Here is a 17,638-nt window from a genome sequence, read left to right on the forward strand (position 1 = left end):
TTAATGAAAAGATCAACCTTCTCCAGAAACCCACAGAGTTTACACTGCATATGTGGTAGACAACAGAAGCAGGGGGCAGGAAGCCCTGATGAGGAAGAGTTGGTCACTTTGAGAATGCAGTGGCTGAACTGTGTTAGTATCACATGATTCATAAACACAAGGCAGCTCATAGTGACCCTTGGCAGGCTGGAATCATTGAAGAAGCAGCGACTCAAGAAGGGTACACCTGCTTGTTTGAGCATGAGAATTCAGAAGCAGGGTTAACAGGGGAGTGGACATAAATCGACAACTAGGAAATAAACTGGAGGTGAGCTTCGGTCATTGGCCTCTGTAGTTACAAAGCTCTTCAGCACCTCCTAAAGGAGTTTGGGCTCCCCATGATCTTGATGCATCTTGTCTTGTTTTGCTATAAACTTCTAAAATGTCAAGGACTGACCGTCTGTGAGAACAGACATCAGTCCTCTCAAAGAATGCAAAGCACGTCAGTAAAATTCATGTGCTCTCCACATACTGGGTCTGGCTTCACCTAAAACTTCTTGTGTGCCTACGCTGCTTACATCACTGCCGCCTAATGATTGATCCAGCTCCAGCTTCTATCTCCAGGCCCTGCTCCATGACGAATCCTTTGCACACGCTTGCATAGGCAGCTCTCATCATCTCAAGACGACCATGCAGCCACTCCACCGGATGGTGGGGTAATTCACAAGGCTGCAATATTTATTCTCTTACCATAGCCCGGGATTCCTACCTTCCAGGCTAGCATTTTCACCCATCCCATTACCATTTATACACCTGAGCACAGTTATGACTTTTTGCATCATTTTTGGTAAAAGTCAAATTGATGAATTTTTTCCAGCTAAATGTAGGAAATAAAAAAGGGTGTTCTCCCTCTAAGAGAAAAAATGTCTGTTTAATTTGAGGCACTACAGGCATGGAGTTCTGATAATTAAAAAGCAAAGTCAAGTGAATTCAGTTGCCTAGATTTTTGTTTTACTGGGGGAAGGGGACTCTATTTCATTTGAAAAAAAAAAGAGCCCTAAATTTCACATTTGCAGAGGTAAGAAACTCTAAGTTAAGAACATGAACTAGCAATGAGCAGAAGTCCATGTATTTCAGGCATGCTCTGGGAATCCTCAGTAGCAGCTGTAAGCTGACGATTGCTCACTGGTGAATGAGGGCCATTTGAAGGTTAACATAACCTCGAACACTGTCAAGAAGGTCCTCAGGGATTTACTTGGTTTGTGGAACAACTCCACACTAGTCGTGTGCTTTCTTCTTTCTTTGCCTTTCTGCTTCTCAACTCTCTTTTCATAGAAAAAAAAAAGAGGACGTATGGTAATGCATCATTTATAAATTACCTTGTTATTGAGGGGGAAAACACACATGCACACACAAAACACTGCTTTGAAAACCAAACAAACTCCTGCTGCGAACTCAGGCCTGTTTGATGGAGACCCTTCAAAAGAGTCCAGGGCGGAATGGAGGTTGTTTGTGCAGAGACTTCGATCTGTACCTGCTGTCCCCTGTCACTCCCTGGAAACTTGGCGGCAGATGTTGCAGCGGTAAGTTGTCTCTGAAGTGGCTCTCTGTCCTGTCCCCCCACCGCCGTGGAGTCAAACTGCATTAGATCTCCTATTTGTGCCTCCGGCAAGTTTGGGAGCGCAGCTGTGTCCACCCCGCTCCTACCTTTGGAGTTTCAGGCCTCCAGGCAGCGCGAGCGAGACCAAAACGGTCCTGCCGCTCTCAACTACCTCGGCTGACAATCCGCCGCCGCGGCCGCCAGCAGATGTCGGGACAACCTGCTAGCGCGCACCTGGCCACCAAACCCACGACTCCCAGGACCTGCCGCCCGTATCAAAGACAGCGCTCGCCCGCAGCCGCGCGCTGGGAGCCCGCCCGCCCCCGCGGCCGCTTTGATAAGGCTCGCACTAACTTCAGCTTCTGCATCAAGGACTTTGGGGCGCGCAGAGCTCAGCCTGGGAGCCCCGCGGCCTCTGTGCCCCAGCACAGCTTCGACTGCAAATGGGCCAGGAAGGACCAGGAAGCCCCACCTGCGGGACTCAGGGCAGGCAGCTTCAGTTCTGTGGTCGCGGGTTTGTTTACTAGACTGAGCTCTCAGGAGGCGGAATCTGCAGGAAACTGTTCCTACATAAATGACAAGGCTGTTTTCCAAAGCATAAAACAAGCTGCTGGGTAGGCAGGGGTTGTGTTCCTTGGAGCCATGAGCCTGGTCCTGAGAACGACTGTGCTTTATTAGCTGTCAAGCAGCTTAAAGCCAGCCTCCTCCTCCTGCACCCTCAGAGGATGTGACTCTGGTATCCACATGAAAAAGGGTTATTTATGCCCTGACAATGTAAACGAACACCCCCATCTAAATGTTGGCTTTCCGGAGCCTTCCTAATGCCTAAAATGAGCAAAGTGTTTTACAATCACATACTCACAGTTCAGTACCAACACAAATACTTCACAGAGCACAAACCAAATACTTCACAGGGCACAAACTAAACTAAAGGTCGTGTTTGCATATATTCGTACCTACAAAAAAGGTTGATGACCACAGAAGACAAAGGAAAATAAAATTACTAATGACACCAATTCACATGTTGATAAATTTCAAATTTTTCTTTAAAGGACTCGACCTTAATATCAGACAGCATTTGTTCCAATGAGCTATTTTATATCATAGGCAAACTATTTCAATAAGAGTTTAACATGCTTCTCTATGCTGACAACACACTATTTAATAGGCTTTCTAATATTTAGTGCAGAATTCACTGGAAAGCAAATTATTAGAGCAAACCAATAATCAGATGAAAATGAAGATCTCATATAGTTCATATTTATATGAAGTACGTATTCATGACTTAGAGTTTAATGTTTAACTCGGTTTAAGCAAGTATTGGTGAATTTTAGGGGAGTAAATTTTGCAAATATCCTTTTCCATAATAGTTAAAAGAGAATACAAAATTTTAGGAAGAGAGGTGGAATCCCCCGCCCAATATCTCACTATTCACTCAATACCCAATCCCCTCTCTCTCTCCCAGTGGTGCTATCACTGGGTACTGACATCATGTAAGGAGGTCCAGCAATATTTCTCGAGTTGTATGCCCTAACTGGCTGAACTCGGATGATTGTGAAATGTTCCTAAGTTGCTAGATATAAAAATTTTAAATTCTTTTAGACTCTTAAACACCAAGCTAAAACCACCTGATACTACATACATCTTATCTTGGCTTCACAACGTAAATACTAACTTGACTGATTACATCGTCGTTTAAAGAGTAGCATGCCAGATCTAACTGAAGACAAAGTCCTCTGAAGCAGATGTGCATGGTGTTCATTCTTTTGTAGGAAAGAAAGGGCTACGCTCACAACATAAAAGCAGCCTAACGTCATGAACAGCACCGTGTCTCTCAACCAAACCTGCCGCTGTTGCATGTGAAGAGGCTTTGAACAATTTTTCTCAAATTGATACACTAGGATAATGGCTCAAAATACTAGAAAAAATATTAAAAACAAAATAATTCTAAAGCAAGAGCTTTAAACAGACTCCTTGGTGAGGAAAGCCACACATACCATACATCTGTAATTATGCGGCTCTAAATACTACTACCACGGATTTCTTTGGCGCTTTAAGTCTTAAGGACACCTTGACATATTTCAGACACTAGACTGTGACAACTACTGAAGGCAAGTAATGTGTTTATACTGAAAGGCAGAATCTCTGAGGCATTTTCCCTAGATCTCATTGCTGCTAAATGCTAGAGAAAAGACTTCAGATGCTAATTCCCAGTCTGTTTCTTCCAAAAGAAAATAATAACACTTGCCTTCAAAGTCAAATGCTAAAGCAATGGGCATGCTTATGATTTTAATTATTTATCTAGAAAGGCACTGGTTTGGAATTGACTTGAAAATGCATTGTAAAAACAAAATTTACAAGCACCTGTGTAACAAAAGCATGAACTGGTCAGTAACAATTCCATCCTGCATGCTAACAGGAAGTTTTAAATAACTTTCACTAATATTTCCCTGCTTTCATTACACAGCCCCCATCACCTTTCTCAAGAGATCCCCATACACAAACCTCATCTCCTTCCTGGGGTCTCATCAAGGACACCCGGTCATACTGCTTCAAGATCAAGGCCCAGAGTGCATCCAGACGACCCTAAGGATATATTAGATTTATGAAATTGTGTAGCTTCATTCCATCATTTAGTAAGTTAGCAAATACAAAACCTCAAAGGTTCTTATGCTAAGAAAATAAGCAGTTGCTAGATCACAAAAGGAGTATCTGCTATTTGATCTGCCTTATCCTTCCTCGGGGACAGGGGAGACTGTAATAGCTAGATCCCTGTTAGGTTTAAGATATATCACACAAAATGCAGGCAAGTACCTTAATGGGCGTGTACCACTTTGTCTGAGGGGCCTGGTGTGTGGGTTTGGGTCGAGGTGGTCTTGGTGAGACGGGTGTCTCTTCTTCGGGGATCATCACCACAGCATTTTTTGCTTTCTCCAGCCTCGCACCTTCCTCGGTAGATCCTTTATCTCCCCAGCGGACCTTTAAAATGAAGGAGACAGTGCTGTCAGACAAAATGTCCTGAAGGAGCAGGCTCTTAGGTGGCATGCAGGCCTTGGAGTCACCAGTCCAGGGTAAGAAGATGAATTGCTATACTGACTTCCAGCTCCTTTTCTTCTGCGTTTTAATGGGTTCCTTTTCACTCATTATTATTTGTCTGTGTGTGTATGCACGGGTATATATGTAAATGTCCCTGTGTGTTTGGATTCATATGTGTGTGGAGGCCATAGGTCAGTTTCTTCAGGTGCCCTTCATCATGTGTTTTGAGACAAGGTCTCTCACCAAGACCTGGAGCTGGCCCATTAGAAAAGGCTGGCTTGACAGGACAATCCAGGGATCTTTGTTTCCTCATCATGACCCTAATGCAGAATAACTCTTTGCAAAAATATGATGCCACCCAAATCTAGTGTAATGGTTTCTCCATCATTTCAAATAAGGAGACAATTTCTGTTATACATAGATAATATAAAAACCAGTTCAGGATATGCTACAACACACCATTAAGTCATCTCAGTAAAGGAAAGAGTTTAAAGCCACTGACCTGGATTGTTAAGCAGGAAGACTTACAGTTACTTTTCATAGAAAGAATTGTGCAAGCTTTTTTGATAAAGCTATTTTGATAGTTCTAGACACACACGCGCACGTGCTCACGAGCACACACACACACACACATTTTTACTACAATTTTAGAATAGTTTTCAATTTCAAGTGGACCTTGATGAGTCACTGAAGTAATCTGTATCTTTCAATGTGATTAATGGCTAGAGTGTTCTTTGTGAGGCTGCTAAATTTGTTAGAAACATATCAAATCTTTAAAGCTAGATAGTTGGGCTATCTAGGAAGAAAGAAAGAAACAGAGGGGGGAGGAAGGAAGGAAGGAAGGAAGGAAGGAAGGAAGGAAGGAAGGAAGGAAGGAAGGAAGGAAAGGAGGAAGGAGAAGAAAAGAATACCATCTTTTTTCAGATCACAGTCTTGGCCTAGATAAGCCAAAAATGAAATCTTTAGACATAACTAGTTGAATTTAAAACTCTAAGACCAGTATACACTTCTTGCAGCTAAAACATCTCAATTTTAGGGAACAAAACAAAAGAGACAGATGGTTTACTAAACACACTGATGCCACAACTCAGAGAACTAATTAAAAGTAAAGCAGTAAGTAGATATAATTTAGGTCCATTCAGAAAGTAGGTTTGAACACAAACAGCTGCTTAGCCTGGCCTTCACAGTTGAAGTCATAGAGGTCATGATAATCAGACAAATATCACTGGAACAATTCTCAGATTTAAAAAGTGAAAGCTGGTTGGACTGGAGTTCTGATCCAAGGTGGCATTCCCGGGCTCTAAGGATTATACACATGGCCCTCAGTCATGAAGGCCTAAGGAGTTTAATAAGTTTGCTGTCTTTGTTTCATGCAAAAGCTTCCTAGTATCATCAACCTTCACCAAACACAAGTCTCACTCTCAAGGACTAAGACTAGAAGACACCTTGTAGAAGTTTACTGCAACTCTATAAAGGAATTAAACGTGTGTGAGTGTGTGAGTGTGTGTGTGTGTGTGTGTGAGTGTGTGTGTGTGTGTGTGTGTGTGTGTGTGTGTGTTTTAACGTTTTGAGTTGATCAAATTGAGATGCCCAAAAGGGAAAGAAGAGAGAAGAAATAGACGGCTAAAGAAAGTCTCAGCGGAGTCTGTCCCTAGCTTTATTTCATTATGGGGAAACAATGGGTAAGTACAAGCTTCAGAGCTGAATTCTTCCAATTCCACGTGGCTTTGAGTATCAACAATGAGTTTCATAATTTATAGAGCATATTTGGATAACTCAGAGTCTATACAATAAAGGAGCAATTTCAGAATTTTTAAAAAGTCTGTTTCACGAGAAATTGGCAGAAACACCCGTGTGAAGTTATTAGGAGTTGTAGTGGATCTGTTGTGATAACAGCTGTTATTAAAAGCTCTGCCCCTGCTTTCTGCAAACTCCATCAGAGGACATTTTAAATAAATATTTAAATTAAAAGAGTGAGCTTTATAAAAATTCAGAGAAAACTATCCACTGTGACTTAATCTAGCCTCAGCTCTGAAGGTTTGTTCCCCCATTCTGATGATCTCAGGTCGCCTGTAATGCATTTACTCTCTCCAGCTTTGCAGGTTTGAAGAGATATACTTACAAAAGCATTGTGGATGATTTTACCCATTCTAAATTCACAGTAGAGAAATTTTAGTAATACTTAATTCTCTACTCAGTCTTATTTCGTGTATTTCTATACTAAATTTCTTCATTGTAAGTATCTGTGTATTTTTAAGATTCATTATCATCCCCTTTACCATTTACCATCACGTCAATAGAATATTCCAGTAATGTGGCCAAAAATTTCCAAGATTAATGAACACAGACTCAATGGAAATTGACTCATTATTTTTCAAAACTTTTCCTCAACTAAAAAGGATGGGCAGGTGATGCAGTTTCACAGGCTAGAGCCCAGGGACTCTTGACGTTTGAACTACAGGCTACTGGACATAATATAATACATGAGTGCTTTCTTGAGCATAGAGAAACTGCTACAGTTTGGGTCTGGAATGCCCCCTAAGGGCCAATGTACTAATGTCTTGGTCATGGGTGTGGCTCTTTTGGAAGACAAGAGCACCTGTAAGAGGTGAGATGCAGGTAGGTCTAAGAGTTAGACCTTTGTGCTTCTAGGCAGTGAGAGCAAGATGTTTTTTCTCCTGGTTTGCTCCCGCCTGCCTGTGGTAAGCAGTGTGTGCTCCCAAATGCTCCCTGGAACAATGTTCTGCCTGGACACATACCCTGAACCAAGAAGGCTTAAAAAACACAGGTTAACATCCCAAAGCCAAAATAAAATTCCTTTTTTGTAAGTTGGTTTATATAAAGTATTTGTAACAAAAACCTCACTAATACATAAAATCATATTCCTTTTTACCCAGAATCCATTCATGGGTTCATGTTGCTGTTTTCTTTGGAAAGAATCTCAATATTTGGATTACTAGACTAACAAAAACTGGTTCAACATAGTAAATGATACATAGTATTAATTAGGATAGTTGCTGTGTGTTAAGTAAAAGCCATTTATAGCTTTAAATGTGCCTCTTCTATATTTGTGATAAAGTCCTTTCCATGCTGTTGAATATTTTAAAAGTTTGTCCTTCAAATAGTAACTAACTGTTGGGCGTTTTCAAAGAACAGCATTGTGGCAACTGTGAGTGACCAGCATTCTTAAAGTTGATGCTGTAACTTTTTCCGAAAGACTGGGGAAATCCATAATTATTTTTATCTGTAGGGTTCAGAAATCTTCTCAATGCAGTCCTTTGACTGATGAAGGCATTATTCTTCACCAGCTCTGAGATGGCTAGGATGATTCTACAGAAATGAGCTCCCAGAGAAGACCCAGTGGTGACCTAAGAGGGGTGGGATGATAGAAAGGCCAGTGTCTGTGTCTCAATAACCCTTCAAATACACATTTTACATTAGCCCTCTCTATTTCTTTAGAAGACCAACCTCCATTCTTTTAATTCCTCCAACTCCTCGACCACCATAATAGGATGCGTCCACAGTCGGCCATTTCTTGTTGGGCAAAGGCTCTTCCTCCTCCTCCTATAAAGATACAGTTTTAAAAATGGATTTAATTAACTTTTAAAATGTTGTCTGGTCAGAACTGCATCACATTGATATGATTTAAATAATTCCACTGTTATGAGACAATGTGAAAATTATACATGGGATATATGGGTGCATTTATATCACATACATCAATTTCAAATGCAGTTTTACAAGGGGTAAGACCCCCTTCCCTTTAACAAAATCTCCCTTCATCAGACCTAGGCTAACAGAAGTTGTTTATTTTAACTGTGAGTATTGTGTCTCTAACCAAGCATATTCATCAATTTATACTTGAAAAGATTATTCAACTTAGGGCGACACTTCAACAATTATTTCATGTGTCAATATATATGTAACTTTGAAGTGTGAAGTTCATACTAAAGAAGCTCTAAAAATGCACAATAGAAGCACATCCCTTACTTCATGTTGCTAGTACGATGGTAGCTAGCAGAGTAATATAATAGCAAATTATCACTCTGAAGAAAGCAATGGTATCTTTGAACTGTCAGCTTGGCTATTTCAACAGTTTTAGATGAGTGTCATCGGGACTATTAATATATTATTATGAAGTATATTAAATCTCTATGTACTATTGATCCTGCAGCCAGTCTACTAATGAAGGGTTCATTCCACCACTGAAGGGCTCATTCCTCTACTGCACAAAATAAATCATAACATAAAAAGTGACAGTTGGTTTTCACAAGGTAAAAAGGAGATATTTAGATACCATATAAATAGAATTGGTCTAATTTTGGAATGATCTTTACATATGAAAATAAAACAACTCCATATCAGTTTATTGGGCATTCACGTACCTCCTTTGGTGCAGAAGGTGGTGGGGGAGGATCCTTGATAACCTGTCACAAAATAAAACACAATAAAATGAAAAAGTTTCATAACATAATAAAAAGTAAGAATGTGTAAAAAAACAATGACTACTGTGGTAACTCTAAGGGATTAATATTTAAAACAAAAATGTAGTCAAATGAAGCTGACTTAAGGTTATGAACTATATATCTCCTCAATTTAGAAGGGAATACTTTGTGTCTTTATTAACCTACATATGCAATGAAAACACTGCTGTTAGCATTTCAGTCTATAAGATCAAAGCCATGCCCACCTTTCTTCTCAATGTTGCGTTCTAGTAATTCACTCTTTCCAGACACAGACTACAAACTCTGGCATAACTCATAATGTCTCTTTTTTCTAAAGAGCTTCTCCAAATCCTTTCCAGGACCAACAAATTCTTTGACATTTTTCTCTAACCTCTCCCCCTCCCCTGCCATGAATTTCTGTCTTTCCACAGCAGATGATAATTTCTGTGATATTTACAGATGCCTCTCTCTTCTTCCCCAACACTTACAGAGTTCTTTATCATTGTTTTATGTAGCTTTGAGGACAAGTGCCCTTGCAAGCGTCAATACACATTTCACATGCGCATTGCCTCTGTGTTCCACTGCTTGGCAGAGTGGGACTGGTAGAAATTCTGCTCTCCATGATGTACAGCAAGAGGGGGAGTGGGAGCTGGGAAGAGAGAAGGGTGAAATGGGTGGGGAGAGGGAAGAAAGCAAGGAGGAAAGAGAGAGAGAGAAGGAAGAAGGGAAACAGGAGGGGAAGGGGAAGGAAGGAGGAACTACAGAAAAATGAACGATAAAGAAATAAGAAAGGATTGTTTTTATTCCATTCCCACTATCACAACCCAAAGTCAAGAACTTAGGGTTCTAGGACCTTTAAAGATGTCAAACATATTTTCCAACTCACACGAGGTACACACAACTAAAACTTCAATATTCTAAAAAAATCCCCCATCTAGTAGTGGTTCCAATTATGTATGGATTACTGCAATAGAGAAATTCACTATTTCATAGAGCATCATTTGATTGGCAAAGAACTCATCATTTAAAAGCTTTTTCCCCCCAAAATGAAGCCAAAGTTTCCACTCTTCAGCCCTGATCCTGGAATCTAGAAAATGTGAGTTTGTACACACACACACACACACACACACACACACACACACACACACACACACACGCACTTTTTCTTCCTAATGAAGACAAATTCCTGGTTTTGGAGGCTACAATGAATATTACTTTTTTATTGAGGTTATATTTGGGAGCTAAAGATATTTTAATAAAATGGTTGTGATTTACCTGGGTTATTTTGTTCATTTTGTTTAATATATACTCATTAGTCAATATCTTAACTACAGTTTCCTTAACCCAAAATAACATGTTTAAATAGGGTTCGGCAATTAAACTCAATGGTGTTTGGACAAAACAGTTGGGACCTCCTCATTACTTGCCTTTTCTCAGCATTTTAATTGATGGATTTCAAAAAGGAGCAAATGAGGCTGTTAGGAGAAAGTGGTGAGAGTGATAGAGGAGAAATTTGAGGGGAGAGATCAGGAGTGGCAGTTTTAATCAGAACATATATGCATGCGTGAAATGCTCAAGAAAAAGCCATTAACGGAAAATACTAATGCTAATATCCATGCTATTGATAGTCTATCATTTCATTTTTCACCAGTGGTTACATGTGGTGATGTTTTGCTTATACAAATAAAGAGTGTCTGAAGATCAGAGGACGGAGCTTGCCACTAGCTAACCATAGAGGTCAGGAGGTCTGTACAGACAGACAGGAAAGGAGATGGTTGGGTAGAGAGGAAGTGAGATGGCTGGGCAGAAAAGGATATAAGGAACTCTCTCTTTTCCTCTGGAAAGCTAATGTGGTAAAGGTGACTGTAGCTTGTTCCTTCTCTCTGATCTCTCAGCATTTTCCTCTATATGTGACTCTGGATTTGTTTTAAATTTAGACCAACTAAGAATTCCATTTACAGTCACATGCAACCCTTGTGGTAAAAAAATTAAATAATTAGCTTCTGTCAGTATCTTTAGCGAACCTTTGTTTATATTTTTAGTAAGGGAGTAGTTTCAAGACAGAGTTTCTCTGTGTAGCTTTGCAGCCTGTCCTGGAACACACTCTGTAGACCAGGCTGGCCTCGAACTCACAGAGATTCACCTGCCACTGCCTCCTGCATGCTGGGATTAAAGGCATGAGCCACAACCACCAGGCCTCAAGTCTTTAACTTGTGTAATTGGGTCAGTATTCTTCTAATATAAGCTTAATCAATCATTTCCCCAGTCAAAATGGACTCAAAGTTCCAGTTCTCACAGATCAAATCAAGAAATCATTGAATTTTATTGTAAGGACTTTGGAATTTACGTCTCTCTTCCATCTTACACGTGTCCGTGTTCTCTGGAATTCTCTCACTAGAGAAATATAAAAATTCATCCTTCTATTCCACAGAGCCTGAACATACCTAGAGATCACTTTCACTTCATAGCAAAGATTTCAAATTTACTCTTATAACATGTATATCTTACACAGATAAATAAAAAAATAGTACGAATAGAATCTCTAGCATTCTCCTTTGTCATATCATCCTGGTGATTACTGCATACTCCCTCCAATAATTCTTCCTTTTTATTTCATATGGACCATCTCTGTGAGTGCTAATAGAGGAAAATTAGGTTTCAGTCTGAGATCCTTCTGTAAGGCAGCAGAAATTGGCTCAGGAGTTAAGAGCAATTACTGCTCTTGCAGAAACCCAACTTCATTTGCCAGATCTCACATGGTAGCTCGCAACCACGGATAACTCCAGTTGCAGGGGAGCCAATGCCCTCTTTTGACCCCTGTGGGCTCCTGTATGCATGTGGCACACAAACAGAAACTCAGACGCGCACACACACACACCCACACATGCACGCACGCAGGCACACACATACACAAAATAAATATATGTTTAAAATCTTCATGTAGTCACTTCTGTAAGACTCACACAGGACAAGGAGTACCTTTGTGTGTTTTCATTTTCCTGGAAAGCCTTTTCTTAGCCTAATCTGTAATGTGGAGACATCAAGCCTCTTTGGGGTACCTGTGCATGCTCCAAGTCGCTCTGTTGTCATTGTCTGATGTCTCTGTGTGATAGATCATCAGTTTCTACACAGTTCTCCCCCCACATCTCTCTACATGTATCTAACTCCAATAAGATGGATAATACAGACTTCCTTCAAGTATATGGACCATTATTATTTTAGGTCATGATCAAGCTCCAAGATAGTAAGTAAAATATTGATGAAAATGTGAAAATGGTACGGTAAGAGTTCTATGATAGTAAAATATTGCTAATTTCAATGAAAATGGCTATCAGTTTTCTCTGTCAGCCAATGAATTTAGAGAACAGCAACTGGAAAGATCATGCCAATTTTCTACATCTAGGAAATAAATCAAATTAATGTTAGGTCCTCCACAACATGAAAAGCCTAATAAGATAATAAAATACACACATCACAATGTTTCTGATAGGTCTTTTGTTTCTAGGACTCTCCACAAAGTCCCATATGAGCATGTGTGCGCCTGTGCATTCTATTCATATCATTCCAGAAAAGAATCTTTCAGAGGTACCTTTTTCAATTAATATGAAATTAACTATGTTCATGACCTTTTGCAAATTTAAAGAGATTTTGAAGTCTGGAGGTACACACAGTTAACAATTAAAATAAAGTCTTATTGTTCTGCCTCCATCGAATGCCAGTCGACTGAGTTAAGAGACACAACCTCCATCACAACAAATGACAGGAACCCCTAGGACAGGACCCAGGAACTATCCTTCTCTTGTGCTGCCATATGGCAGACACACTGTCCTCTCTTATTTTCATAATCCTGTAAGATGACTATGCTGATGTCCATTTTAAGCACAGCAAAAAGAATCCCAACAACCTCTAATTACACACCTCTCCAAGTACATATGAAAAGACAGAATTAAAATTCAAATCCATCACTTAGAACCATCTACTTCCAAATTTTAATTTTGATTTTAATGCCATCACATGGCATAGATACTTTTAAAATAAAGGTTGAACTGCCAGTGAAAAGTCTTTGGAAGATCATTTGGTTGCCAAGCAATTGTTACTGGGATGGATGGGTGAATGGAATCATAGATGATAGAAAATTAAAGTTACATAAAAGTGTATGCTTGACATGGGCTTTATACCATTTCAGAGAGGCAGTGCATATCTGCTATTATGCCCAGCATCACTTACTTAGAAATTTCAGAACAGGAAATGAACTAGTTTTCTTCTTATATTTGAAAATATTCCTATACATATTACCATGTGGCCTTATAAGTAACAAAATGGAAAGAAAATAATACGATACCACTTGGCCCTAAAGCCAATAAAGGGGGTCTGTGTGGAAACAGCATGCCTTCATGCCAGTAAAATTAGTGTGGGAGAGAAGGGAACTTAGTGTTATCAAGTGCTTTAAAAATAACAGTCATGAGAATCTTGTTCTTATATTAAATAGTGCAAGAGCACATTCACTCCAGAGAAGGCTGCATTCGTGTGCACCATATTTCATAAGAATTTGCAGGTTTTAAAAGGCATAATATTGCCTAGTTGCCAGGATTTTTTTCCACTTAGCATCCTTCAGCTCTGTATTGAAAATTCTGGAAAACACTTTCACCACTTTATGAACCATATGGAGAGTTTGAGTCTTCTCCAATTTTTTTCCGTTTGTTATTATCATCATCGGGGTGGGTGGAGGAATTAGATCTCATCTACTTAGCTGCTAGAATGAAGATTTCAGTTTGGAGGAGAGCCGATTTCTTAAAAATTAAAAAAAAAGAAAAAGAGAAAAAGAAAGTTAGCTGCTTCAGGCAACAGCCCTTTTGATCTGCTCATTAACACTTTTCAAATGTTCGAGTGATGTGGGCATTCTTTGCGACAGAAAATGCCAGCACTGGAGCCTGCAGCCAGCTTGATGCAATCATATGTTCTGATATTCAGAAAAAAAAATGTGAAAGAACTGTCAACATTAAACTGCTTTGGATTTTATAAAATAAAAAAAAGACACAATATAATGACTGTAGATAAGTAGTATTTCAGAAGTCATTTTTGCCAGTAACTAAAGGAAAGCCATCTAAGGGCTACAAGCCCACAGACAATGAGGAAACACTCTGCTTTGGGGAATTTTTAAAAATACATGTGGGTGTTCCTTCCATTTTCCCTTTTATCCTTGACAAAACCAGAGTTCAAAGATGGTGCCTCTCTTCTGCACTGCATAAGCCCTAAGTCCCTTTAGATTTGGACTCAGAAAGTCCTATTCTTAATCCTAAAGTTGGACTCAGAAAATACAGTCCAGTTACATTGTCCTTCTTTTCCTCTCTCCTTAGGAAATTCGCCAATGTTTAGGGAATTTTACCTTGAACAAATAATCAAGAAGCCAAAAATCTACACAATAAATACAAGGTCAAATGGGATGTGGAAAGAACAGTATGAAGGCATATCCTGACAGGAGTTAAAGGTGCTGCTGTCAAAGGCCAGGAAGAATCTGGTACCCTGTGTCCTAAATGATGTTGTTGGAAATTATCACCATGGAAGCAATAATATCCAAGCATCTATCACACTGTATTTCAACGAGGCAACCAAACATAAATCATTTTAATTAATGGAGCAAGGAAGGCATATTAAAATTTAAATTACTTCTGTTTTATTGTGCATTCCCCCCCAAAATCGGGCCTCTCTGAAAGTAATTCAATAAAGGTACCAGGAGCCCTCCTCAACAATAAAAATCAAGTACGATATAGAAGCATCATTACTATGTAAAAGGAACAGCACAGCTGCTGCTGGCAAAGAAAATTATTCTATAGAGTTCTGGTTGGAAACATCCCATGAAGCTTGCCTTATGAGCAAACTGGGTTTTTAAAAAGGCAACAATTTAAGTTGCTTTCTAATTTAAGATTCACAACATCTTTCTGTAACATCCTGAATACACTAAAGACACAATGAACCTCACTGTGCTTCCTTGAGAGTGGAAAACTTCGTCTAAGGACACTAGAGCATCATGGGGAATCATCTTTCCCTGAATAATAAATGATATTTGCAGCTCTGTACCACTCTTGTTGACAGCCAACTAGAAAGCTTCTGTTGGTCACCTCATGAACCTTACATCTGCAATTCTGTGGTGTGTCTAGCCATCCCAAATGATGTGACTATGTGGCTGTCATTTCTGCTGTCCCATTTAGTCAAACAAAACTGCCATAAACATAGTGTAGCATCTAAGCTAAACAGTAATGAAGATATCTATATTTTCTGGTAGCTTATTCATAACACAATACATAGGAAGTTTTGCTTTAATCCCTTGTGTCTTCCTTGTTTTAATCAAAGGCAAAAGAGAAAGATATGTCCATGTTCTTGTTAAAGAAAAACAGTTTCGGTGAAAAGAAAGGAGGAGGAGTGGATATGAGTTAGGGAAGAGGGCAAGTGAGGGGTAGGGACTGAGAAGAGCAGAGGGAGGAAACTATGATTGGGCTGGAAAATAATTACTTAATAAAAAAGAACTCTGACTCTATTGGAGTACAAAATGTGTACTTTCTATTGAGTATGCATTTGTAAGTGGCGAGTTTTCAGTTAAAATGAAAGAACCAGACACCCTGTATAACTTCAAATTTCAATGAGCAAAGTATGTTTCCACAGCCAACAGAACTTTTGTTACAATGAGCAGCAGAGTGCTCTGTTTGAAAGCTTATTGTTGGTAGAGAAAGACACCACATTTGTCAATGTTTGGGATGACGTAGTTCAGGAAGATATCCCAGGAAGAAGTATTTACCGGGCAACATTCACATTGTTATTTGTCTATGTGTTTATACCACTGGGTAGATTTACAATAAGTAACACAGTGCCTGTTTTTATAAACTTCCTGAGCTATACTAGAAGATAGATTTTAAATAAATAATTGTGCTAAATGCTTACTTAATATACTTATACTCACACATCACCAAAAAAGATTGGCACTATGCATTTTTACTAGGATCAGTATAAAACAGTGCAGAAGTAAAGCTCCTGGCTTTCATTTGTTCCTTGAGTCCTAGGATGAGTCCTAACCAGGTACATGGTAGGTTCACAGATATTGTATCTAGCTAACACCCAGTGGCTTCTTGCTCACTGTAGGACAAATTGCCAATCTCTAGCCTTCAGAAGGGTCAACAGCTCTGTGGCTACATTTGCATGAAGCCAGGCGGGACACTTCTTGCACGTAATATCAGCCTGAGGAATCTGTCCACAGACCCGTGATGTCAAATGATGCTGGTAATAGATGTGACTAGGACGTTTCTAAGAATTATAATCTAATCCTGTTTTAATCTCACTCTGAGACAGTAAACTGGTCCCATTCAGTAGATGAAGTACCACACAGGCTCTTGACAGTTATCCATTACAAACCAAAACCAGGTTATTCTGTTATGCTCAATTGTACTACATCCATCTATTTATCTTGTACCATAATGCAAATAAGGAGTTCAGACCACGACTTTTGGGAGCCCTATGTGTCTTTCCACGCTGTGGGTTACAGATATTGAACTCAGAGGCTTGGTGGCAAGTGCCTGTAGCCCTGAGTCATCTTTCCTGCTTTCCCAAAAATCAATAACCCTAACCATTCGTTTGCAAGTTGGAAATATCAGAATGAGCTAAAAATATATATAATTATTTTATTTTTGCAACAAAAAAATTCATCAAAAACCTGTGGCTTAAAGCAATAGAAATTTGTTCTCATTCACTTCCGGAAGTCAGGAGCCTCAATTAAGTCTCATGGAGGTTAAAAGTCAGTTGTTAGCTAGCTGCTCCCTTCCACAGACTGTAGTGGGGACTGCTCCGTGCCTTCCCAGCGTCTGCTCACACCAGCATTCCTTGTCTTGAGGCCTGCATCATTCCAGTGTGTCTCCATCGCACTGCCTTCTCCCTTTCTGTGGTTCAGTTTCCCTCATAAGAATTAGGGTTATTTGCAGGTCCCATCTAGATTATTCTAGATGATCTCCCTAACACAAGATCCTAAATCATTCCATCTTCAAAGACCCTCGAATCTTTCCAGTTACTTGGTGAATGCAAACTTTCTAGAAGACATAGGAGACTCTTTTGCATGAGGGTCTTGTCAAAACTCAAACTGTCTTCCACACTAGGTCTCAGCCCAGCACTTTTCAAAGCACACCACAAAACACACACACACACACACACACACACACACACACACACACACCGTGAAATGTCCTTCATCAACTGTCCATTTTCTTTATTATTGAAAACACATTTGAGATCATGGACTCAGTCAGGTTCCTCTGAAAAATGTTCTTCCTATATTGCTATTAGGTACTTAGAGACCTCCGTCTGCACTTCTAGTCCACATTTCTTTGTTTCCATATTAAAATATGAAATCGTATATCATATTGTAGGTATGTATGATTCACCAGTACGGTGTACACTAGCTTGCCAACTTCTACGTGATCAACACATATCTGCCAAGGGTGAATGAAGAATTTTGTCTGTGCCTTACCCTGGTTTTTCAACCTCCTTTAGAACACATTTGCTACAGTTCTCCTAGATGTGACTGACTGTAAGTTCA

At 39.6% G+C, this 17,638-nt stretch overlaps 1 protein-coding gene across 1 annotated transcript in view; it reads right to left on the reverse strand.

Moving 5' to 3' along the window:
* Antxr2 (ANTXR cell adhesion molecule 2) overlaps nt 1-17,638 on the reverse strand; it is a 120,583-nt gene that overhangs the window by 39,827 nt on the left and 63,118 nt on the right. Inside the window, exons 13-16 of the mRNA XM_005068130.4 lie at nt 9,001-9,042; nt 8,084-8,179; nt 4,394-4,558; nt 4,085-4,165 (exon numbers count right to left, since the gene is read on the reverse strand). Of these exons, the coding sequence (XP_005068187.1) occupies nt 4,085-4,165; nt 4,394-4,558; nt 8,084-8,179; nt 9,001-9,042 (384 nt within the window). The remainder of the gene's footprint in view (nt 1-4,084; nt 4,166-4,393; nt 4,559-8,083; nt 8,180-9,000; nt 9,043-17,638) is intronic.

Source organism: Mesocricetus auratus, unplaced genomic scaffold (assembly GCF_017639785.1).
Source record: "Mesocricetus auratus isolate SY011 unplaced genomic scaffold, BCM_Maur_2.0 Super-Scaffold_100006, whole genome shotgun sequence".
Taxonomy (NCBI): Eukaryota; Metazoa; Chordata; class Mammalia; order Rodentia; family Cricetidae; genus Mesocricetus; species Mesocricetus auratus.